The sequence below is a fragment of the Zonotrichia albicollis genome, chromosome 2 (genome assembly GCF_047830755.1).
Source record: "Zonotrichia albicollis isolate bZonAlb1 chromosome 2, bZonAlb1.hap1, whole genome shotgun sequence".
Classification (NCBI taxonomy): Eukaryota; Metazoa; Chordata; class Aves; order Passeriformes; family Passerellidae; genus Zonotrichia; species Zonotrichia albicollis.
In genome coordinates this window covers 1508036-1533896 of record NC_133820.1, presented here as the reverse complement: position 1 = coordinate 1533896, position 25861 = coordinate 1508036, and the positions used below count along the sequence as shown (strand labels likewise).

General features: G+C 49.3%; 1 protein-coding gene and 1 long non-coding RNA gene across 7 annotated transcripts in view; one reads left to right on the top strand and one right to left on the bottom strand.

Annotated features, from left to right (window-relative positions):
• The window catches only part of FCHSD2 (FCH and double SH3 domains 2), a 116238-nt gene extending 104637 nt beyond the window's left edge, over positions 1-11601 (bottom strand). Inside the window, exons 1-2 of one of the 4 annotated variants that reach the window (XM_074530953.1) lie at positions 11297-11601; positions 9011-9108 (exon numbers count right to left, since the gene is read on the bottom strand). In XM_074530953.1, coding sequence (XP_074387054.1) covers positions 9011-9108; positions 11297-11317 — 119 coding nt within the window. In that variant the 5' untranslated portion in view covers positions 11318-11601. Of the gene's footprint in view, positions 1-9010; positions 9109-10431; positions 10742-11296 lie in introns of those variants that run through there. The other 3 variants (XM_074530961.1, XM_005493416.4, XM_014271575.3) reach the window with 3 other exon arrangements.
• Positions 11139-14139, top strand: LOC141726266 (uncharacterized). Of its 3 annotated transcripts, none has more exons than XR_012577576.1 (4): positions 11139-11446; positions 12930-13096; positions 13684-13800; positions 13965-14139. It is a non-coding gene; the product is annotated as an uncharacterized LOC141726266 (long non-coding RNA). The 3 variants fall into 3 exon arrangements; XR_012577581.1 differs by having other exon boundaries at positions 11139-11621; XR_012577578.1 differs by lacking the exon at positions 13684-13800 and having other exon boundaries at positions 11142-11446.
• Positions 14140-25861: the final 11722 nt, after the last annotated feature.

The following is a 25861-nucleotide window of genomic DNA, read 5'->3' as shown; positions in this document are numbered from 1 at the left end:
TATCCTCTGCTGGATCCTCTCCAGTCATTCCCTGTCCTGGCTCTCTCTGCACAACTCTGGCTCAACAGCGTTGAGAAGAACAGAGGAAGAATGAGAAGACAAAGAGGAATTTCAAAAGCAGGACCTCTTTCTTAATTAGGCAGTGATATGTACTTGTCCTCTTAGCCAGCTCAGATCACAGAGAGATAATTAGAAACAATCACACAAAATCAATTAACATGAAAGAAAACTTCATAAACAACAAGCACATTAAAACAACATGGGAAACCACTGCCATCTACTCCCTTTCTCACCAGTGGCAACACAGCTGAAAACGAGCAAAGTACATTTAGAGATAGGACAGGCTAAAACCAGCCTGGGAACACACCAGGACTATGAAAAGCAGGTGCTAGAAATAAAGACACTGTAACACGGCCTATTATTGCTTTTCTGAATATTCTTTTTAATTCACAAGGCAATCTAGCCTGTCTTTTCTGCCTCTGCCTGGCTTTAGGATGGGAATGCAATGCTTTTCAGGTCAAACATTTACAGAAATTCAGCAGCCTAGCACATGGCAATGTTTCAAGACAGAAATTCCCAATTATGTCAGGAGATCACAACCACTTCACTCCCTGCTGAAAGACTGAAAAATAGAGGTCAATTTTACTTCATTCTTCAAGAACTTCAGCCCCTCATCTCTGCCACTCTGAAATAAGAGCAAAGTAATTCCACCTTTCACACAGTTAAGTGATTTCTCAAATTCCCAGTTTGCAGGCGATGCCAAGCTGAGCAGCGCAGTTGACACAAGGGAAGGATGGAGCCATCCAGAGGGAAGGAATAAATGGGATACTGGGAAGGAATAAATGGAATATTGGGAAGGAATTGTTCCCTGTGAGGGTGGGCAGGCCCTGGCACAGGGTGCCCAGAGCAGCTGTGGCTGCCCCTGGATCCCTGGCAGTGCCCAAGGCCAGGCTGGATGGGGCTTGGAGCAGCCTGGGACAGTGGGAGATGTCCCTGCCATGGCAAGAGGGTGGGAATGGATGAGTTTTAACATCCCCCTCCCACCCAAAACCATTGCACAAATCTATGATTCATTCTTGCATTCAAAGCTCTTTAAAGGCACTTCTGATCTGAGCTCATGTCAGAGTATCATACCCTCAAGAAAAATTGTGGCTTGCTCAGTTTTTTTGCCTCCTCCCTTTTTTTTTTTTCCTTTCTCCTTCAAAAATGCAAACAGAACACAGCAGAGCCCCCTCACAAAAACCTTATTTGTGCTCAGGATTGTATGTATTTAAACATGGCCTAAGTGCCAGCATTTTGCCCACTAAGATTGGCCTGCATCTGGCTAGAAATAACTCTGCTCAGTGGCTCTACCACCATAAATCTTCGAAAGTCTTCTGCATGGCTGAGCCCTGCTCATAAACTCAGACACCGGCGCGTTTTGTGTGTCCCACTGAAGGGATGTTTGGTGGAGGAAGGAGGAGTGTGTGAACAACCTTCCCAGAGCCACTGGGGATCGGCCCAAACCGCTCTCACAGCGCCACAAAGAAAGGAACGCTCAAAATAACCCCAAAGGCTCTCACAGGAGCGGCTCCCAAGGTTAGGAATCGTTTCACAAGTCTGAGAATGGAATCTCCGTGCTTACAGTAGCACACAGCAAAAAAAAAAAAAAAAAACAAAAAAAAACCCCTAGATTTCAACAGATTATTTTCGTAGTTACTCTCTTTCCTCAAGTTTCAATTGGAAATATTCCATTTGCTTCCTAAATAAACACAAGCCAAGGCTTACAGCCATTAATTCCCTACTTTCCCTTCTCTTTCCTCAAGTTTTAATTGGAAATATTGCATTTACTCCATAAATAAACATAATCCAACACTTACAAGCTTAAAGTCAGTAACAAGCCCCCAACTTAATACAGTCCTACTGTGCATTTAGGAAAAATGTTATTAAATTTTAAAACCTACTATAAAAACCAGTCAGAAAAGTACCACATTGAGCCATTATAAACCAGTTTATACTGCAAACATTTGACCAGAGCAGCTTGGGTTTGATAAGGTTTTAGCCTTTTTTTAACTGCCCGTGTTTAAAAGTATAAATGCAGTGTAAGTATCTATTTTCTGTGCGCTTTCATATGCAAAAAGCAATCAAGATGATTAAACAAGGTCAATGATTTTACTAAGCAAAAAAAAAAAAGTTTAAAAATCAGATGCATATTCATCAGAAAACCAAATTCACCACATGTAAGATAAGATATTAGTTGGGTCAAAAGTTCACTGGGAGCAGGAGAGGCTGATTTCAAGGACCAGCTGGGAATGAAAAATAAGGACACCAAGTTCTCTGCAGCCAAGATAACCATGGTACATCAGCCCTTTTCAGGGAAAAAAAAAAAAACAAACCCAAAAAACAAAAAAACAAAACAATAAAACAAACCCACAATGTCTTTTTTACCTCTGCCACCCCTACAGGAATATTTACACGGTGTAGGATTTGGTAATCCCACTCCCATCATTTTCAGGATGCTGGAATTGCCAAGGCACAAGGTTTCTGAGCTCTCCTGATGGGATACTGGCAAAGGCAGCAAAACCTGCAAAATAAACCTTTGGGCACCAAACTAAACAGAGCCAGAGGGTGAGGCTGGGGGTGGGCAGGCACCGGCCAGGGAATGGTGACAGCACCAAACCTGACTTCAGGAACCTTCTGGACAATGCTCTAAAGCACATGGGGAGGTTTTGGGATGTTTGTGCAGGGCCAGGAGTTGGACTGGATGATCCTGATGGGCCCATTCCATATCCACCAGGATATTCCATGACTCTAACACAGCACCACCACCACAGGAAATCAGGCCAGGCCACCCTGATTGTGCCTGGAATGGGAAGAATGCTCTTCCTCTCTCCAGCACAGCCCATCCTGACCTCTGTGGGATGTCCCCTGCAATTCCCCTTACACAGGGATTTCCAACAAGAGCTGGGATGAAAAGCCTCGAGGGAAAGCCTTCACCACACAAGTGATGTGATGCAGAAGAAACAAAACCAAAGAAGCACCTGGAGTTTGAACAAGTGGATCAAAGGAATAAATTGCTGTTCCTTGAGAACCACCCTGTGCCATGTATTTTAACACACATTGCAATTGTCCCCATGAAAATCTGTACCAAAAGCAACTCTGCAGAACTCCATGGCAGCTGCTGGTTGCCCAGAGCTCTGCCAAGGAACACCGTGGTGAAAAACAAGAGCTGGGTCCAGGAAAAGCCATGCTCGGATGAAATTCAGGGAAAAACAAGAAATCAAACCCACAGGACTTTCTGCAAACTAAAGAGTTCCTTCTTAAAAAAACGGGGCATGAGTCAAAAGTGAAAATGCAATTTTTGGCAAGGAGTACTCAAAACCCAAATCCTCTTGTTATGTCTTGGAAGGCAAACTCACACGAAAGCCACAGCTTAACAGAACAAGCCCAGGGTCTCCTGAAAGTCCTTAAAAATCAGATTTCCAGAGCGTGTGTTGGAATTGCTTGAAGAAAAAAAAAACAAAACACTCATTCAAATGCAAACCTCAGAGAAAAAAAAAATGGGGAAAAAAAATAATTTTTGTTCTGATATGAGAAACGGTTTTTTGGGCCTTTTTTGCACTATTCTGCTATAAAAAAAGCAAACAAAAAAAATCTTTTGATTATTTAACTTTCATCAGTTGAAAGCTACTCAGAAATACTAAACCAGGAGATCCATTAATTTTTGTCTGTCATGGATGAAAAAAGCAGAAGGAATGTGGTCCATTTCTCAATTCCACTGCGCCAAGACAGGCCTGAATCATTACACTGTGGCCATGTTTATATAAAACTCTTCTTTTTTTGCTCAGAACTTGGATTTCCACACCCAGTAGGCAACAGCTTTTTTCAAAGTACATTCCAAGCTTCCCTCAAACAGTTCCAGTCAAAACATCACCAGATTTTAATTCCGTCAAGAATGTGAGCATCTCATTAAAGCCCTGCCTAATTATAGGTAACGTGCCCAGACCACAGATTCTGTGGTATCTTTGTATGGAATATTATTCCAAAGTAACTGCACCAACTTCTCTCAAAATTTCTGAAATTTCTGCTTATTTAGTGTTACAGCAAAGAATTGTGTGTCCTCAACTAATTAGCAGAGCCTGGGAAAAAAAAAGAAAGTACAAAACAAAGTCACAATAATCACTAGTGGTGAGAAAGATCAACCCAGGAGGAAAGAAATGTCATCAGCTCGTAAGAAGATTGGAAGTTTTAAAGAAATAAATATTCCAGTCACACAAAGGAAAGCCTCAAGTGTGAGTCAAACCCAGGAAAAATAACGTTCTGCACACTGTTTTGGGGAATTTTTCTGATTTTTCTGCTGCCTTCCTCTTTGGCAGGTTGCAGGCTTCAGAACCTGTAAGCACAGCAAATCACTCTGCTCCTACTGAAATAAAGCCCCGAACACCAGAGGCAAGGATTGCATCTGCTGAATGCAGGGAATGACCTTGAGGGGAAAAGGAAGGACACATTTCTGAGCAGGATAAAGGGAAAAGAGAGGTGGAGCTGCTCGTGGAGAGATGAATTTTTTAAAAAGGGGCTTGATCAGACACCACTGGCCAGAGGCAAACATGCTCTGCAGCCCAGGTTCAGGAATACCCAAATAAATTGCATTCCCTGCAGCTGGAGACTGGAAAGAACAGGAAGAAAGGTAAACTCCTCACCACCACCATGCCTGGGGGCAGGAAAAGCAGCGATTTCTCCAAATTATTCAGAATCTCCTACGGATTCTAATACACATGGCTGCACACACATGTAAATACGTATTATTTGACAGCTTTTTTCTCCATCTGCTCCTCCTTGCACAGCTCCACAAGGCTCTTCCCTAACACAGAATCTTTTAAGGGATCTCGTGGATTTGCAGTATTTAAAATGGAAGTGCTGCTGCTCTCTGCTCCAGACTCAGCCCCAGCTGCCATAAACCTTATCAGGAACCTGCCAACACAGCCAGCCAGATTCCAGGAGCACAAATTCCACCGGGGAGTACAAAGTGTATCCAACAGCAAAAGCTTCCACGGAGCATAATTGAGCACAGAAAACGACATGTTAAAACGAGCAGGAACTGGCTGGCTACAGATGTAAATTCATTCATACTTTTGCTTTCTTTTTTTAAAGATCCGTGCTGCTCGCTCTGGCTTGTTATGACAGGCTGAGGAGTTAAAGGAGTTCTCTGTCCTCATCCTGGGCACAGAAACACAAATCCTGCCCTGGAATTGCTGCTTCCCTCCCAACCTGCAGCAGGGACAGCCCAGCGACAGCATCCAAAACAGGGAAGGGCCACAACATCTCCCCACTTGGCTTAACACATCTTCAGTGGCCCTGCTGCTCATTAAACAGCAAAGAATCTCAGGAATAGAGAACTAATTAAAATTCACAAGGTCAGAACTGGATAAAGAAAGGGAGGAGATGAAGCACCTGGGAGGAAAAAAAGCAGAAAAAAAAAGAAGTTGAGGAATTGGAAGGGAGAAGGAATTGTCAGGAGGCAGAGCTTTGGAGGAGAGGGTGGAAGGTAGAAAATCACAGAATATTCTGAGCTGGAAGGGACCCACATGGACACCCCACAAAAGCAAGGCAGCAGCAGAAGAAAGGTGAAAAACACAGAGAAATGCAGCTTTATCGGAAAGAACGTGTCAGGAGGCAGGAACCACAAGCACAGAAGAGGGAAGGAAGCAGAAGGAAGTATTTGTACATAGAATCTCATCTCTGTCAGTTGCACAAGTGGATGGTGAGCCTCTCTTTTTGGCAATTCCTTTTCAATAATGAATGAGGAAAAAAAAAAAACCTGAAAAAAACTAAAATCAGGAGCCAACAAATGAAAGGACTGTATTGTTACTCCTTCTCAGCCAGAAATCAGGCAATCTTTACATCTCATTTCAAATGACTTAAAAGGATGAGGCAACGTAGATCAGCACATGCAGACAGCCAAAACGAGTTAAGACTTAAATGAGGTGAATTTTCCAGAGCTGTAACTCACAAAGCAGCAGCTGTGCCTTCCACAGGGGCATCAGGCCGGGCTTACACGGTGACTTTAAACCCGTGTGAAGCTGGGCTGCTGCTGAGCAGCTTTGCCTTCCCTCTGCTCCCTCAGGTGCTCACCATCCCTGCCACACTGGACAGGGACTGGGTTTATCCAAAAACCTGGGAGAAAAGCCAGGGAAGGCTTGATTTCAGATGAGGGAGCTCCCTGATCCACAGAATTCACCCACCCTGTGCTGCAGCAGAATCAGCTGGGCCAGCAGACCCAGCCCTACATCTTTAGTCCAGACTAAAATTAAAACAGGCATGCAAACCCAACTTCATTCTCTCCAGCAAAACACAAACGTGAACAAGTTTTAGAAAGGACATCTTAGGATACCTCAGCAAAAGCTGAAAAGGCACCACAAGTGCTTTGGAAAAGCAGACCCCAAGCCTTTGAAAAAGCAAGGCCCGGTGTTTAATGTAAAGCAATTATCACTTAATGAGTTTATAAAGTCTGTAGCACATAAATACCTCACAGAAATGCCAAGTTGAATTAAAATGTGAATCATACAGAGTTCTTTGCAATTCTGCAGGCACTGGTACACACACAAAAGGAAAGCATCCCTGTGTCCCAGCAAACCAAGAGCATTTGCAGACCCTGGCTGTGACTTAGTTACTACCATCAGTCAAATAAGGCAATCTCAAAACCAAAACAAAATACATGAATATTGCTTATACCTCTGATAAATTCAGCCATTCACAGCCCAGCAAAATAATTAACACTGCCTAAAAGCAGCCAGTGCAGATGGAGTGAAGGACTCCTTGCCATAAATGCTGAAGGGTTTCTAGATCACAGCAACAAAACCTACATTTACCTGTCAAGGAAAAACCCCTTTTTCTCCATCCCAGTGGCAGAAAGACAACCTTTTTTATGGTAATGCCAACACAGATGTCCCACATGAAGGCAGGAGATAGCTTTAGTGAGCTACAGAAGATAAACACATGTCATGCCTGAAAGTAAGCCAAAGACCCTAAAAGCATCCTGTATCACTTGTTCCCCTAATTCTCCAGTCACTGAGCATGAAGAAATGTAACAGAAGAGCCAAACAGAGATTGTAAACACAGAAATGTATTTTTAAATCTATTTTCTAACACATATCAAACACAATCTTTATCAGAGTCTTGTCAAGTCATGGAAAGAGACTTCAGCTTTAGTGCTACTGAGCTTCCACAGAGGAACACCACAGTTTGTTAAGAATGAAATGGATATTTGGTATTTTTTAAAATAAATACTAGAATTTTACATAGTGTCAAAAGCCATCCAAAAAAAAAAGTAGTTACACACATAAACCTCAACCCTGACCAAGAATCCTCAGTTTTGCATAAAGATATCAAAGCTGCTGGTACTGCAAGCATGCTTTATGGGCTGGTAGGCTGCCAAAAATCATCTGCTAATACACCAGACAATAGATGTATTCTGCTGGAGAACTTTCTGATCTTTTCCTCCTATCACTTCTCTTTAGCTGCACGATACAAAAAATGTGATTTGAATGCTTGCGTTTGTGTGCCAACAAACCAAGCAATTATTCACAATAAAGTTACTTTTTCAAACATGCATTTTCAATCACTGGACTGCAAGCCCTGATTCAGTGTTTCCTGTTGCCATTGCAGCACTCCAGTTTCTGGAATTCCGAGCACAAATTTGCTCCTGCAGTGCCCAAAAGCTCCAAAAACGCCACCAAATGAAAGATCTGTAAATTCACACAGCAGTTCTGCAACCAGAGTGCTGCACACACTCAGTGACCAGGGGAGTGAATTAAACATATTAACCCAGCCTCCTAATCCCCAACATTAAAATTCAGAAATTTAATTAACTGCAGAAATTAAATTACGTTAAAGGAAGATATTTTAAGCTGGCATTTTCACGTTTTCCTGGGTTTGTATCCACAGGCTTATGACATCTTTCAGCAGAATACAGGCTGAAGTGATCATAAGCTCCTGAAAAACAGCAAATGCTAACAAAACCTGGGCTATGGCAGCAGTACCCAGCCTAGATGCTCTAAAAATAAGTTTCCATCTAAGGGGGAGAAATTCCTTGGATCAGTCTGTTACTTATTACTCAGCATTTGCGTGTTACGCACTCCCCAGAATAATCTTAATCTGAGGAAACGAACGCTGTGATCTTTCCCATAGGGAGAAAAAAAGTGTTTCAACACCCAAAAACACAAGGGGGAGAAAAGGCTCCGGCCTTGACACTCTGATTTATGGAGGACACTGATAAACAGAACTTCATCTGTCAAAGCCAAACACTTGCATTCAATACACAAACATCAAGCAGGAAATCTCATTTAAATAATTAACATGTGGACCATCCACTGCCAAAAAGAGCAGGGCAGCCATGGACTTCTGCTGAATATTTTACAGGAAATGGAATGATTAATCCTCCATATAATGCCAGGTACCCACTCCCACCATATTTTGTTAAAAGCAAACCCTTAATTTCAGGAGAAGCAAATCCCATTAAGTAAAAGGAAAAATGAAACCCCCACAACCGATGTTGTGTGGATTTTCTCTATTGTTTTGAACCCATGCAGAGTTTTAAATTATAAATGCAGATATCTTCTTGTAACTTTCTGGTAAAAAAATGCAATCTGCTTGAAAGTGCTTTTCAAAGCTATCTCCAGAGAGACATAAATCATCAGTGGCTTTAAAATATTTTAGTAATTTTAGCAGCCTTTTACAACTGGCAAATCAAAGTCTCAGTACATTATGTAAATAAATATTGCTGAAAAGACCAATGCTTTTTGGATGTTGTTTGTGAGTTTCTTTTAACATTTCCCCCATTGAAGAGAAGAAAAAAAGGGTTTGCATTGTGTTAGCTCCAGTTATAATTTCCAGCTGTGTCAAAACTTTAACAGCCTAAAAGCAGGAAATCCAAAGAGGAAATTCCATCGTCAGTTCCTGAATTTTGTAACTCAAATGTTCTTCCAAAAACTGGACCTTAAAGGAATTTTGGTAACATTTTCTGTAGCCTTACCTGATATCTTCCAGCAGGTCGCATTCTGCCTGATGCTTGGCCTGAAGTTTTGTCATCTGCTCCACCTGAATGTTTTTCAGCTCTTGTGTAACTTTCACCTACAAAAAACCCAAACAAACCCAAGGACCACTTATATTTTCTGCAGTTCAAGTCACATTTCAGCAAGAAAACAAACAAACAAGCCCAAGGACCACTTATATTTCCGGTCGTTTAAGTCACATTTCATCCGGGAAACAAACAAACCAACCCAATGACCATGTATATTTTCTGTAGTTTAAGTCACATTTCAACAAGAAAACAAACAAACAAAGTGGTAAAGGCTTAGAAGGTGGGCTTTACATTTTTTAGTACTGTTATAGCTTTCCTTTCAGCCTTGGGATCCTGCACAGCCAAAATTCCAGTACTTGGGAACCTGCTTGGTAATTGGCAAGGAGCACCAATGGCCCAGGTATTGGGAAGGATTTGATTTTGGAAGGGAACCTTGGAATGGTTTTGTTCTTGTTTTTTATTCAAAAAGAGGTCTTGGTATTTAAGCCCTCTAGTGATCACAGGGAATCCACATATCGGCCTAAAAAATGATCACCAATATCTCTGAGCACATTATGCATTCATGAGGACAGAAATGCCAAACTGTTACTGCAGAGGGAAGAGAAATTCACAGAGGCAGAGGGCACCCATCTCTTCTTCACTAGCCAGGCAAAAAAAATAAAATTCTAGATCTTATCAGCTTCCCTATTTTAACTCTGAAAACCATGCCCCAGCAACAAGCACCCTTTAATCACAACATCACATAAAGACAAGTTTTTCACATGACACCAGAAAAATAAATCACAGGTACACCCCTGAATTCAAGCAGAAAGTGTGACTATTTTTAACGTGAACTTCCAGCATTTTTGGTTTTATCTGTATATTAAAAAAGCCCAACTCAAAATAAATAAACCCATGCGACACAAGCCAGGTAATGGAAATAAGCTCAAATGAAATAGTACAGAAAAAGAAAATGAATAAAGTATAAGTGAAATAATTGAAATGAAATTGGTTTTGTTTGACAAAAGCAGAGTCAGCCCCTGAAATAAGAGGCCGGGAGGCAGGAATGGGAGCCCTTCACTGCAGCTGCCTGCCAGGGCTGCTGGGGAGCTCTGGGCATGGCAAGGGAATCCTGGAATGCTGCTCCTCTCCCGCTCACTGTGGCACGGCTTTGCCAGGGGCAGAGCTGGGCACCCTCCTCTCCCCACGGAGAAATCCCACATCCAAAATCTCCATCACAGCCAGAGCAGGACAGGGAGCAGGCACAGGTCTCACTCAGCCCCACAGAACTGCTGCCCGCCCAGGAGCAGCCTCTCCATCCTCCGTACAACCCCCAGAAGGTGCCCAAAACCACCGCGGAGCAGCTGCAGGCAGCTCAGCTCTCAGATACCAACCTGCCTAGCCAGACAAGCCACACGGGGCACCGCGTTTATCCCAAATTTCCATCCCCGCTTGCCTCCAAGGCCACGCCAGTCCCCCCGGCGGGCAGCGCCCCACATGCCCACGGAGCGCAGGGTCACCCGAAGAGCCCTCCCGGCGCATCTGCAGCTCGTTCCCATCGCACGTGGGAACCGGTGGGAAAACGCCGCACAATTCCCACTGCCCCTGCTCATGTCTGTGCTCCTGTGTGCTCCTGGCACACGCCGGGACAGGCTGCGTCCCTGGATCAACTCCAGACGTGACCTTCTTCCCCCAAGACAACCAACCCCTCGCTGCTGGCACCGACGCGCCGCACGAACCCCCAAATTTCCAGTGGCAGCCCCCCACAAGCAGCACGACCTCCGCGCCGCCGTGCAGCCGAGCCCGCCGCAGCCAGGGCCCCCCTCCCAGCCCTCGGTCTCCCTTTGGAGAGCCCCCGCTGGAGATGGGGGTCCCTCCCGGAGCGCTGCCCCCCTGCGCCTCCATCCGCGCCACCGCGTCCCCATCGCTGCCCGGTTCTACCTCCCATCCCACCGCACCCCTCCGTGCCGCGTCCCCAGCACCCCCCGGCATCTCCGCAGGACCCACCTTGCAGGGCCACCCTGGCCAAAGCCCCCCCGGCCCCCAGCTCGCCGTGCACCCCCCGCTCCCTCCCCAACACTCGCGCTCCCTCTCCGAACCTCCCGCAGCCTCCCCCAGCGCACAGCCCACCCTGCGCCCCCTCCCCGGGCCTCGGAGCCCCGCATCCCCCCGGAGCCCACACCCAGCCCCCCCAGACCCCCGCTGAGCCGCCCCCCGGCCCCTCCGGCACAGCCCCCCTGCGCCGGGCGGGGGTCGCACCTTCCTCGGCGGCGGCTGCATGGTGGTGGCGGTGGTGCTGCGCTGGGTATCCACATCAATTCCCTCCCCCCCGGCAGCAGGATGCGGCCCCCGCTGCAGGAGGAGGAGCGGCGGGAGGAGGAGGAGCGGGCAGCGACCGTCTCCCTGCCGGTTCGGGGCGAGTCCCGGTCGGCGGGAGGAGCGGGGAAGGAAGGGAGGGAGGGAGGCGGGGAGGGGCGGCGGGGGGAGGCCGCCTCTTCCTCGCGGGCAGCGGAGCGGCGTCCCGGCGCTGGCCAGCGGCGAGGGAAACGAGGCGGCGGAGAGAGAGACTTCGGGAAAAGACGTGGTGGGGAGGGGGAGAAAAAGAGAAAAATAAAAGGAGGAAGGAAAAAGAAAAAAAAAAAAAAAGCAGAGAAAAAAAAAAAAAATCCCGACGCAGCGAGAGGAGCGCGGCGGCCGCGGGCGCCCCCCAGCGGCCTCCCCGGGGCCTGCGCCGCCCCCGGCGGCCGCCATGGGCAGAGGCGGGGCGGGAACGCCCCCGGCGCGCGCGGGGGGTGCGAGGGCGCGCGGCGGCCGCGAGGGGGCGCCAGGGGGCGGCGGCGGGAGCGGAGGGAGGGGGCGCAAGGGGGACACAATGGGGACACCGGGGGGACACAATGGGCGTTTGGGGTGTGCACAATGGGGTCTGCACAATGGGATTTGTATCGGGTGTGTATGGGTGTGCAAAGGTGTGCACAATGGGGTGAGTAAGGGGGGTTGTGCGGTGTGGAAGGGTCTGCACAGTGGGATGTGTATGGGGGTTATGGGGTGCACAAGGGTGTGCACAATGGGGTGTGTAAGGGGGGCTGTGGGGTGTACGCAGTGGGGGTGCGTATGGGTGCACACAATGGGGTTTGCACAACAGGGATGTAAAGGGGGTTATGGGGTGTCCACAATGGGATGTGTCTGGGGTGCACAAGGGCGTACACAAAAGATCTGGGGTTTGCACAGTGGGGTAAATGAAGGATTTGGGGGTTGCACAAGGGAATACACACAAGGGGTTTAGGGTTTGCAGAAGGGGTGCACAGGGGTGAAGGGGTTTGCCCAGAGGGGGTGCAGGGTGTGCATGGGGCAGTGAAGGGGGGTGCACAGGGGCTGTGGTTGGGATGCTGTTGGGGTGCCCAGAGGAGTGCAGTGCCCTCCCTGCGCCATCCAGTGCAGGATCCACACACCAGGATTGAGATGAAGGACGCAGCTGGTGGCACTCCAAGGGTGCTCCCCAGCACAAAGCAGCCATGCCCTCCCTTCCCAGATTGTCCCTGTTGTTATCCTGTTGTATTCCATATTTTTAGCGTCCCACACTGTCACAACCATATTTCTAAAGTCCCATACCTTCTCAGCAATGTTTCTTGGGGGCAGTTCTTCACAGCACAGACTCCTTCCCCTGCCTGTTGCTGCTTCTCAGCCAGAGCTCCTTCCAGGCTGTCCCTGACTGGCCAAGCCCACCCCCTTTTATCCCAATTATCTTCACTAGCTACAGCTGCAGCCCAATGAAGGCCATCACAGCTGCAGCCCATCTAGAACAACCAGGGCTCATCAGGGCAAGGCCTAGACACAGATATTATACAGATATTCAATGTACAATACAGATATTTTACTGGGAGTCCTTCTATAGGTCCTAACAAACCTGGGCAGAAAGAGCTGGGCTTGAGCTGAAGCACATGAGGGAGCATCACCCCTGACAGCAGCTGGAGAATCCCTTGATGGAGAATCCCAGATCCTGGTGCATCCCAAGGGCAGCACATGGAGAGCAGAGCACCCGGACACGAGCCTTTGCAGGGGGTTGGTTTTAACCAAAGGAAAATAAAACAAAGCTGAACCCTTGAGCATTGCGGATGCAGAGGGCCCAGGAGGCAGAAGTGATGCTCCCAGCCCTGTCATGTTTTGCTGGGTGTGAATTAAACACCTCTGATCAGAAGCACTTTTGGCATTGTAACCCCTGTCCCCAGCACTGAAATAAATTCCTGGCCTTTGCTTATTCTGCTACAACAAAATCTTTGAAATATTAACGTGCATTTGGCTGCTTCCCTTAAGCAAATTACCGGGGCAGTTTGCAGAGCATCAGGCAATTCCCATAATTGCATTTTCCCAAGTGCTCCAGCGGTGCTGCCGCTGCTCCATCGCCAGCTCCTTCATTATTGATGAGCTGCTTTGCTCCAGCTCCCAGAAAGTGACCCCTTGCCTTTAAAGATGCTTTAACCACCTTTAAAACTGAAATGCAACTTCAATTCTGCTTTCCCCCTCCAGCTACTAGTTTATCTAGTGCTTCTAATCAGTCTAAATTATTTTCTCCCTGGGAAATTTGAAATTATTAGCGAGACCTGGTGCAGCAGCAGATGCTGTGAAAAAATATTTCACCTATCTATTAGGGCTGCAAGGGGACGGGATCTGCATGTGCAGCCCTTCATGGAATCATGGAAAGGGACCCTTAAAACTCATCCAGTTCCACCCCCTGCCATGGGCAAGGACACCTTCCACCAGCCCAGGTTTTTAAAAAAATCCTGCCCAGACTTCTGCATGCAGAACTGAGAAGCATTTTAGGCACCAGGCCTGCAGGCAGATGTATCACCCTCCCTTATGATGCAGTTGTTTTCCCACTATTTGCTTGTATTCTTGCATGAATAATTATGTTTTATCTGTTTGACCACAGATTCCCTGAAGCCTGACTCATGGAGTGCTGCAGGTTCGACGTGAATCCTGGAGGGTTTTGCATCTGGGATGATAAATCCTGATGGAGCTGCCTCTTGTAGCTGCCCATGGCTCTTCCACATCTTAATAATAGTGCTGATAACAGGGGAGAAAAAGGATGTGAAATAAAGATTATCAAAAAGTCAATAGCATAAGTGTCTGAGTGTTGTATATTTTATCAAAATACTTGTTTTCACAGCATAATTGTAGTTCAGCTTATGCTGAACCTTTATCCCTTGATTTCTCCTTTCTTATTGCAGGACCTGAAGGCAGTTGAGTCTCATGGAACTGCAGAATGGTTTGGGTTGGAAGGGACTCTTAAGGATCATCCAGTTCCATCCCCTGCCATGGGCAGAAACACCTTCCACTAGACCAGTTATTATTTTATATTTTATTGACCTTTATTTTATCTCATTTCATTTGATTTCATTTTTGTTTCATTTAATTTCATTTATTTTTATTTAATTTCATTATATTTCATTCTATTTCATTTCATTTCACTTTAATTCATTTTGTATGAAGGAGGGTGCAGAATACAGCCCCAGAGCAACACACACCTCTCAGGGAACCCCAAAAGAGATGAGACATCAAGGCTGGAAACCCCAAGAGCCAAATTCCAGCTGATGGTGACAACCCACAGCTGAAAACAGCAGCTTATTCCCTCATCCAGAAGAAAAAAAATTCAATAAATAAAGAAGAATTTAGCCATAAAAGCAAAATTTGGAGAGGAACCTTAGGGAACGGAGCTCCCTTGATTCCCATCCTCAGGCGAAGGCAGCGCGTTGGATCGCGGCTCCCAAGCGGCTGCTGCCTGCTCATTCTTCACACCTGAATTTAATCCCTGCAGGGCTTTAGACCTTTTCAAGCACAAAACCACGATGTGTTGGAGGGTTCTTGGCTGCCAGGACAAGCAGAATCCAGCGAGCTGGAACCTGCACCGGGCCCGTGATTAACGCGCGAGGCAGCTCCGGCTGCTGGGGCCTTGGCACAGCGGCTCCTCCACACATGGATTTTGGCCCCTGGGCTGGCAGGAGCGCTCCTGGCACAAGGGTTTGCTCCCTGATATTCTGGATTTTGCCCACTGGACTCACAGGAGTCTCCTGGAAGAAAGGTTTGCTCCCTGATATTGTGGATTTTTCCCACTGGGCTCACCGGGATGCTCCTGGCAGAAGGGTATGCTCACCAGTAGAAACCATGGAGGGAGGGGACTGACAGCACAGGAGCTTTCTCCAGGGAAATCCAGGAATCTATGATACTTAATTGCAGAAAATATGGATGTTTAGGAATGTCCTAGAATCCCAGAATGGCTTAGTTGGAAGGAATCTGAAAAAAATAACTTGTTCCACCCCTGCCCATGGGCAGAGACACTTTCCACTAGCCCAGGCTACTCCAAGACCTCATGTCCAACCTAGCCTTGGACACTTCCAGGTATCCACAACTTCTCTGGACACCCTGTGCCAGGGCCTCCCCACCCTCATAGCCAGGAATCCCTTCCCAATATCCCATCCATTTCCTCTGGCAGTGGGAAGCCATTTCCCCTTGTCCTGTCCCTCCATCCCTTGTCCAAAGTCCCTCCCCAGCTCTCTGGTATAGGAATATTTATTTTGTGTTGTGTGTGGAAATATATAAATGTATAAAAACCTATTTTATACTTAAATGGATGTGTAAGTAATGAAAAGCTTAATGGATATAATGATTGGGAGAGACACGCACATAGAGATATTGAGAGAGAGACACACATAGAATCAAATTCATTTCTATTGGAAAATTCATCTAAGATCATATCTAGATAAGAATAAAAAAATGAAAAGGAAAAAGTGAATAAAAGTATTAAAAAAAAAATAAAGGACAAAATTATCTGGAAAAATTAACCATAATGTCACAATGTTTCAAATCACTGCCATGAGCAGGCAAAGCCAAAAATTGAGTTTACCATTATCTGACATCCACAATTCTGTTCTGAGTGTTTCTTCAGGGCCTTCAAAGCTCATGGTGGCACTGAGGAGGTGTTTCCAGCCTTCCTTCCCTCCATGGAAAGGAGAACATCAGGCTGGGTCCGGAGGCTCCAGGCTTTCCCCACGTGGGGGTGCCATGGGGATGCAGATCACACTGATCCTACAGCCAGGGAATGGGGACAGGTGACAGCTCAGAGACTGGCATTGCTCACTGCCTTTTGCCAGGAAATAAACATTAAAAAGTATTAAAACATAAAGAGAAAGAGGAAAGAAAACACATGGGGGGGAGGACAAGATTCATAAAGCATGCAGGAGTTCTATGGATGGGGGAGAATAAGTTTGACAGGGCACGATGGATGCATTTCCCCCCACGCACAGAATTCCTTGCTCCGTGGGGCTTGCTTCATTCAACAGGCTGAGGAGCCCTGGAGGGAGCTGTCGGGGAGCCCAGGGGATGGATCAGCCTCCTCCAGGGGTGGGAGCACCCCTTGGGATGGCTGCGGGGGGCTGGATGCCCACCCAGGCTGGAAGGGAGCCCTGCCAACCCTGCCAGGGCCTGTTCCACCGCATTTCGGGAAGGCTGGTACGCCCAGCCAGCTCTGTTCCCCTCTCCCTGCTGCCCTGGCCTCTCCCCATTCCTCATCCCCGTGTTTACCATACCTGCAGGGGTGAGCCTGGGATTAATTTCCATGAGAACACGTTGCGAGTGTAAATATCTCTGAGCAGGGACGCTTGGCAGCTTTATGGGCTTTGTCTTCCTCCAGGAACCAGCAGCTCTCCTGCTCTCTCCCTGGCTGCATGTGACCAGATGTGAGCACATCTGGAGCAGGACTCGGTGTCTGCCCTCTGTCCCATCCCAGTGGGGCTGTGTTTCCAAGGCTATCCAGGGGCTTCTTGGTGCTTTGAAGTGGATGTGATGATATAAAACTGCTGATATAAAACCATCCACTGTCCCAGGCTGCTCCAAGCCCTGTCCAGCCTGGCTTGGGCACTGCCAGGGATCCAGGGGCAGCCACAGCTTCTCAGGGCACCCTGTGCCAGAACCTCTTCACCCTTTTTATCAAAACTTCTACCTGGTATCTAAACCAAATCTCCTCTCTTTTAGTTTAAAACCATCACAACAGGCCTTGCTTAAAGTTTGTCCCCATCTTTCTTACAGTCCCCATTTGATTTCCCACACTTTCCTTGGGAGTACAAGTTTGCCATGCTGACAAATCCTGCTGCTAATTGGCTCTGGCCTTTTGGAGATGGCTCTGACCCCAAAATTCTCAGTGTGCCAGGTCCCAGAGAGCAGCTGCTGCTGCCAGGAGCCCATCAGGATGAGGCTGTCCACTGGGCAGCCCTGCTATAAATCCCCTGCCTGCGTCACCTTCAGCATTTTGCTCCCCCTTCTCTGTTAATGTGTAACCCAAAACTGGCCAGGGCACATTGCTGTGATCCCGGCATTATCTGTCCCCAGCCAGGGCCATCCCTGCCTGCTCCCATTTTTATCTGCAGGTGGATGGTGTCGTGTGGAGGGCAGGATGGGGAGGGCTGAGTATCCTGAGTGCTTCCATTGGATCTCCTATAAGGTCTCCTCAATCTCCAGCCTGGAGAGGAGAAGGCTCCAGGGACACTTGAGAGCTTGTTCCAGTGCCTAAAGGGGCTCCAAGGGTGCTCCAGAGGGACTTTGGACAAGATTTGTAGTGATGGGACATGGGGGGATTGTTTCCCACTGCCAGAGAATAGGGATAGATGGGATTTTGGGCAGGAATTCCTCCCTGTGAGGGTGGTGAGACCCTGGCACAGAGTGCCCAGAGAAGCTGTGGCTGCCCCTGGATCCCTGGAAGTTCAGAGATGTGTAGATGTGGCACTTGGGGATGTGGTTTAAAGGTGAAAATGTGGTGCTGGGTAATGGCTGGACTTGTGGTCTAGCAGGTCCTTCCCAACCTTAGAAATTTTATATTTCTGAGGTCTCTTCCAGCATGACCCATTTCGTGATTCTGTGATCGCTCCAGGGCAGCTGAGAAAAAGTCTGCCTTGGACAGAGAGTGAACAAGCACCTGAAGGGAGTTCATTTTCCACAAAGATGTGTCTGAGAGCAGCTTTGGGGACCAGGAGTTTCACAGGGCTCAAGGCTCTTGTGTGGCTGGGAGGGAAAGGGATTGCTGAATTGCTTTCTGCACCCATGCAGGATGTCAGCAAGGACAGGGCACATCCAGAGCAGCTGTGTGTGGGTCAGGAATGCTGTGGGAAGAGCTGGCTGAGCTCCAGGGTGGGAGGAGGATGGAGATGGAGCCCCTGGCTGCTCCCTGCCCTTATCAGAGCCCCTCTCTCCCTGGGGCTCAGCTGCACAGGGGCTGTATCAGCCCCCAGCTGCTGGGCTGGACAGGGATGGCTCCTTCCCTGTGCCACATCCCCACCAGCCCTGGTTATCAGCACCAGCCATCCCCTCCACCCTGGCACTGGGTTCCTCTGGGTGCTTCCTCATGCAGGCACCTCCATTCACCCCGGCCACCCTCAAAAATCCCCTTTTCCACCTCTCTCCCTGCAGCCAGGGGGGCAGCAGCTGAAGAAAAGCCCTTTCCAACCTCAAACACTCCCAGCTTTGGGGCCTGGGAGCTTGGCTATTGTTCTGACAAGGGGAATTGCAAACCTTGGCTCCTGTTCTGCCAAGGGGAATTGCAAACCTCGGGATCTGGATGCAGCCTCAAACCATGGAATCACAAAATGCTTTGTGGAAAAGACCTTAAACCCCATCCAGTTCCACTCCCTTCCACTAAACCAAATTCCTCCAACCTGGCTGGCCTTGGAAACTTCCAGGGATCCAGGGCCAGGCACAGCTTCTATGTGCCATTCATGGTGAAGAATAAAGGTAAAAATCCTACACAGATTCCCTTTTCCCAAACAAAAGGTGTCTCTGTCAAGGCTTCCCTGACAATGGGTGCCTTTAAAGGGAACAGAGAGGAAGCTCCTGAGAAATCTCCTTTGGAAGGAGGCTGGACCTGGATGAGGAGGGAGCTCCTTGATGCAGACAGAAAGAGTTTTGTCCTACATCAGGAGATGAATGTGTGGCCTTAGAGGTCACCAGCCATGCAGATCTTGGAGTCACCCATCCTCTGCCAGGGCCAGGAAGGAAGTGAGACTGGACACAGTGTGGCATCAGCCAATTTCAGCACTTTTTTGCCCATTCTGTGCGTGGCCTGGCACGTTCCAGGGGGTGGGTGTGGGAGAAACGTCGGTTCAGAGCTGGATCTTCACCCACAAAGGGGAACCAAAACTTCCTGATTGAAGGAGAAGTGGTGGGGGCGATGTGCTGATGTGTCTCCAGCTGATGTAATTCCTATTCCTCTCTGTTTCCCAGAGATGATGCCCTGGGCTGCAGCATCCTGCTCGCTGAAGCAAGGTGACCACAGAGCTCCATCCTGAGGGCAGAACTGCTTTATCCCTGCTGTAAATGAACAAAAACACAAAAATCAGCCCCACTCCTGCCAGCTTGCCTCTTCTGATGCTTGTTTGTGCCAGTGAAATGACGTTATTTTGGAGGGTGAGGCTTTGAGAGGTGAAAAGCCCAAAATGTGAAAGAGAATAAGAAAGGGCCCCAGAGATTTTTATTCTGCTGGAGCATTATGGCTGTAATTACCACTCAAAGCATTTTAGCAACAAGCAATCCCCTAATTTAATATCCCAATGTAAAAATGGAGATCTGTTGAGTGGTTTGAGTTTCCTATGAGCCTGGATTGCTGTTTTCAGCCTGAGCATCAGAAAGCAGCAACAAGCCCCTCACAAATACAAATTCAGCGCTGGTTTCTCATCAAAAGGCAGAGAAGAGCCTCATGATGCTGTCCCAAAAATCAATTTGTTCAACCCTAGTGGATTATCAGCACTGAATTAGGGCACAAAACTTAGAGGTGAACACAAGAGGGTAAGTGTTAATGGTTGGCATGATGACCTTAGAGGGTTTTCCCAACATTAATGATTCTGTGATTGTAAATAATCAGCTGATTATTTACAATCACAGAATTATTTAGAATCTGCTGATTATTTAATCTAAATAATTCTAAATAATCTCACATGGGCTCGGCTGAGCTGGCAGCTAGGCTTATACATCACCTGCATAAAACCAGCCCTTCTCCATTATGGAGACCTGTGATTTTCCAACCAAAATTGCTTTTCCTGCTTTGAGGGCATTGCTCCTGCCCTGGGAAAGGCTTCTTTTCCCCAGGAACAGCTGATGGGGAACAATGGCAAACACAAGAGGCATGCCAGGCAGTGAGTGTTCATCTCTGAGTCACAGGAGAAATGAAACAAGAATTTGTGCCGGCTTTGAACTCCATGAAATACTTAATCCTTTTGCTTTGCCCATCCACACAAATGCAGATCTCAAATCTGGAAAGTCCCAGCACTTGGAGGCATAAACATGAGCTTGGCTGAGCTTTATGCTGGCCCTTCAGAGAGAAGATGGCTATCTGGGAATGTGTGGCTTAAAAATGCTCAGGAGAAGGGCTCTGGAGCCAGGCTGGGAGAGCTGGGGGAGAGCAGAAGGTTCTGGGGAGAGCTCAGAGCCCTTGCAGGGCCTAAAGGGGCTCCAGGAGAGCTGCATAGGGACAAGGCCTGGAGGGACAGGACACAGGGAATGGCTTCCCACTGGCAGAGAGCAGAGTTAACCGGGATATTGGGCAGGAATTGTTCCCCTGTTGTTATCATATTTCTAAAGTCCCATACCTTCTCAGTGATATTCCTTGGGGGCAGCTCTTCACAACACAGACTTCTCCTTCTGCCTGTTGCTGCTTCCAGGCCAGGGCCCCTTCCAGGCTGTCCCTGCCTGGCCAAGCCCACCCCCTTTTATCCCAGTTATCTTCACTGGCCACAGCTGCAGCCCAATGAAGGACATCACAGCTGCAGCCCATCTACAACAACCAGGGCTCATCAGGGCAAGGCCTATGCAGATATTCAAATACAATACAGATATTTTACTAGGAATCCTACTATAGTTCCCTGTGAGGATGTACAGGCCTGGCACAGGTGCCCAGAGCAGCTGTGGCTGCCCCTGGATCCCTGGAATGTCCAAGGCCAGGCTGGACAGGGCTTGGAGCAGCCTGGGGCAGTGGAAGGTGTCCCTGCCGTGGCAGGGGTGGCACTGGATGGGCTTTGAGGTCCCTTCCCACCCAAACCATTCCATGATTCCATGATCTGGCCAGCATTTGCAGGACCCAAACCACAGCACCAAGCCCCAGCTCTCCCAGGCGTGCCCTGGATGCACCTAAACCGTGCAAAACATGGATTTTCCACCCTTGCTGCTGCTGCTGGCTTGGCAGGCAGGCTGTGCTGCCCACACTAGCTGCTCTGCATGCCCAGACTGCCCGCAGTGCCAGGCAGGGCCGGCCGTGCTGCAGAGCCCTCTGAGTCACCGGCAGTGCCACGCTTGGCTGCCGGCCATGGCGTGCCCGGCTCGGGCTGGAACGCGGCACCACGCGGAGCCCTCGGAGCCGGGAACGCCCTGGGCAGCCCTGGGACAGCGCCTGGGGGGCACAGCAGGGTGGGCAGGATGGGGTAACCCCACAGCTGCAAAGCTGAGGGGAGCTTTGCTGGCACAGAGCGGCTCCGTGCCCCGGCTGAGACGGATCCGGCACCAAGGAAGCACTGCCCGGGAGTGCAGGATGTGGGAACATCTTTTGTCTCCTGAGCATCCCTTTTCCCTTACAAAAGGCATTTCCCAGGGGTAGGCTGTCCCTTGGGCCACCCTGCTTCTGATCTCGCTGAGCCCTTTGCCTTACCCATGTTTCTGTCAGCCCCCTGTGGCATCCCCTCATCCCACCTCTCCCTAAGGGTCTGCTCACTCCTCACTGGCATCCTGGGCACACCAGGTGACACCAGAATGTCACAGGGACACGGCCCAAGGGCTGTCCTCACCCAGCAGGAGGTGACTGGCAGCTGGAGGAGGAGGAGGGATGTGAAGGGTTAACCCCGGGCCTGGCTCTGGCCTGCTGGTCCCGCACAGGCCATGTCCCACTGAGGGAGATCCTCTCCTGCACGCTCCAGGGAGTCCTGCAGGGCCAGGGCAGGCTCAAGAGCTCCTTGAACAGCCCCCATCGCTCCTGTAGCCACCTGCACGATGGAATGGGAGTGCTCAGGGAGGCTGGGAGCAGAACAAGCTTGGGGAACATGGATTGAGAGAGGCAGGGCTGGTGGAGGAGCTGGGAGGAGCAGGAAAATCTCCATCCTTGGAGGCAGCCAAACCTGTACTAGACAAAACCCGACCTCACTGAAGGTCAGGCTTGGAGCAGAGACTTCCCAGCCTCAGTTATTCTGAGGAGGCCAGGATGTGGTGCAGAGCTCATGCCCCAGCTCCTGTGGATGCTGGTGCCACAATCCTGCCCTGTATCCCCTGTCTGCCATGGGCAAGGACACCTTCCACCATCCCAGGCTGCTCCAAGCCCTGTCCTGGGCACTGCCAGGGATTCAGAGGCAGCCACAGCTGCTCTGGGCACCCTGTGCCCACTTTTCCCCCTGCTCCCAGCAGCTGCCATGGCTGCATAGCCACGGTGGGGCAGCAATCACAGAGCCAGGGTGCTGAGGAGGGTCCCCATTGTGCTGGGGATGCCCCAGCCCTCGCTGCGGGCCCTGAGGGACACGGGAAGAAGCAGAGCATTGTAGCATTGTATCCCAAAATAGTGGCCTCCTTACAAGGGAGAGGTCCATGGAGTGCCAATGCAGCCACAGGAAGGTGAGTGACTCACGGCTGTGTGAGCTGGAGGCAATCCCTCTCCCTGGTGATTATCTATCTGCAGAGAAATCTCCATCCACTTCCCTTGGAAAATACCTGCTCCCAAAATTATCCCTGCCTGGGGTTTTCTTATCAGGTGATCTGTTTGTTCTAAAAATCCCCCAGAGCCCTGGGGGTTCCATCTGTGCCTCCAAACCTTGCTGTGGACACCCCACGGCTGACTCATGGAAAGGGACAGCTTGGGCTGTCCCCACGCCCGGAATCATCAGGAAACACCTGCAGGCTCTTGGCTGAGGGAAAGGTCCTCCTCAGAGGGTTCCCTAACCAAGGAAAAGGTAAATCCCAGTGACAGTGAGCTTCTCTTGGTGCTGTATGAGCCTGTGGTTCTGTTTTAACGACAGCTGCCATTAAATGTCACCAGCTGGAGGGTTCTGAGCCCAGACACACTGGATTTCATGGAATGTCTTGTGGAAGCCAAAACAAAGGGATCTGACCTTCTGCTGGCCCCACAACTCCCCCAGTCTGTGACAGAGACCCACAGCTCAGGGCACAGAGCCACAGGAGCCAGGCTGTGATGCTGCTCCATCACTGAAGTGTTTGGGATCCTTGGATCAGAGTAGGGCAGGATAAGCTGGGCTGGAAAGGACCTCAGAAGGTCTCAGTCCAACCTCCTCATCATGGCAGGGGCAGCTCAGGTTGTACAGGGCTTTATTCAGCACGGCCTTGAAAAGCCCTGAGGACAGAGGTCACACAAGCTGCCTGTGGTGGGACATTTTCCCTTCTCCCCAGCCTGGAATGTCAGTGCTGTCTGTGCCAGCAGTGCTGCCAGGATAGCCAAGGCTTCCTCAAAGAGGTGTCCCCACCACGAGGAGAGAACCAAGGCAGCAGTTCAGGGAGCAGCACCATCACCTCTCCTGGAAAACCCAGGAGCAGCCCTGGGAGATGGGACAGGAACCCTTGTGTTGTCCTGAGCTGCTCTGTGCACATTTGGATGCTGAGGTTTGCTCCATTTTCCAGCTGGGAAATGATGCTGGTGTGAGGGTTGGTCTCTGCAGAGGGAGGACACACAGCAGGTCTGTCTGTCCTTCCATCTCCTGGGCCACAGACTGATCCCCTCTGTCCCTGGGGATCATGGCATTCCTGTTCCCCTTGCCTCTCTCCTTGCCCACACATCTCTGCTCCTTAGGCACAACTTATCCTTCATTTAGAGAGAGCCTCACTGATTTCATCAAGCACCCAATCACTCTCCTCTTGTATTTAACTTGGAAACCCTTTCCTGTCATTCCAGGACTTGTTTGGACAAAAACCAAGTGCAGGACCAGCTGTGAGATCTGTCAAGCAAACTGGATGCCTCCAAAGCTTGTTGTGCAAACTTGGACTTCCCAGGAGGGCTGGGAGCACATTTTCATGGAATTAACCACTGGACGTGGGGAATTGGGTTCTGTTGAGCTCAGAAGTGTCCACAGCTCCATGCCCAGCTCCTGGGGGATGGTGCTGGTGCCAGGGGATGTCCAGGCCTGGAGTGCACACCCAGCATCCCAAGGCTTTCACTCCCAGCAGGGATCCCAAGCCAAGGAGGCGGCCTGGGAGACTCCGGATTAATCTCTGGAACGTGACCTTTCCATGCTGGGAGTGGTGGGAGAGATATTCTAACTGCAGTGGCACAGGTCCAGGGGAGCAACACCAGCCAGAACCTAGATAACAATATTGGCCTCCTGACAAGGACTCCTCAGGGCTGGGCTCCCTTTTTGGGCTGGGACAAATCCATGTGGGCACAATCATCTCCCACCTTCCCTCGCTGCTCCAGCCAGGAAAACTGGGGTTGGTCACAGAGCTCTGCACTCCTGAGCCCACTTTGGGTCTAATTGGTGTGTTAAAAAAAAAATGCAGGAAAACGCTATTTTAAAATAATGATGATGGAGGGGATTTTAAAACAGAGAAGATGAATTGCATCCATCCTGTGCAGGGAGGTTTTCCTGCCCAAGGCAGTGCTGGAATTCCCATCCCTGGAGGGATTTAGAGCTGTGTGGATGTGGCATTTGGGGACATGGGTCAATGGTGGCCTTGGCAGTGCTGGGGGAATGGTGGCACCTGATGATCTTTAAGGTCTTTTCCAGCCTCTATGATTCCATTATTTGTATTGACAGTCAAAGCAGATCTAATGCTGTTTTTCTTCCAACAGGGTTTGTATCCATGGGGAAGCTGCTAAAGGATGGGCGGACCATAGGAGGATGTCACCAACCTTCTCCCAAAAGGCAAAAAGCAGGATGGGTGACCCAGGGACATTGGGAAGGTGTGATGGTGTCCTCCCCATCCTGACCCATCTCTCCAATCCCCACATGATCAGTCTGGGCTCTGAGGAGACACTTGGTGTGATTCTTTCACTCATTTGAAGTGAATTTTGAATAAAATTGATGTGAATTTAATTTAGATGGACATCAAGGGGGCTCCAGGCAGGACTGGCCTCATGGGGCTGAGCTGGATAGGGATCTAAGGATCCCCCCTCTTGTGTGGAGCTGAGGCTTTCTGGGGCCCAGGGCCATCCCTGGGGTGTCTCTGAGGGAATCTCCCCGAGGACACAAAGGTTCTTTGGAGCAGAAGGGGAAGGAAGTGATGTCAAAAGTCCCGTAGTGAGGACAAGTTTGTGTTTTGTTTTTTGTAAAACAAAGAGGCTCCAGGGTGGGACCCTGTGCTGGTCTCACTGCTGGGAGCTGGGAGCAAAAACAACAGCCCACAGAACTACTGGGAGATGGGTTTTTCTCCAGCACCAATGGGAACTTGCTCCTGAACCCTCTGGGGCTTTTCTTTGCTGCGGATTCCATGAGGATCAGGTGGAAAATGGGAGCCATGGGATGCCATGGGGGCCCTGCCACTCCATCCCCTGAACCAATCTGCAGCTGGAGTTAACCCATCATGGTGCCAGGCTGGGTTTGACCCCAGGCTGAGCTGCTGGTGGGTCAGCCAAGCTGTAACCCCACAAAATCTGGGGGTGATTGGACCCCAAATCCAGCTGCCCATGCCCATTGAATCCCAAGCTGCTGCCAGGGGTCCGGGCACAGCTGGGGCCACCCCTGCACAGCTCCCCAGCAGCTCTGCAAATAGAGAAATGAGGAGAAAAGAGCCTTCTTTGGGAACCCCTAGCACTATTTTAGGCCAGGACCATTATGTGGATGCTGCTGGTTTTGGGAGGATTTGATT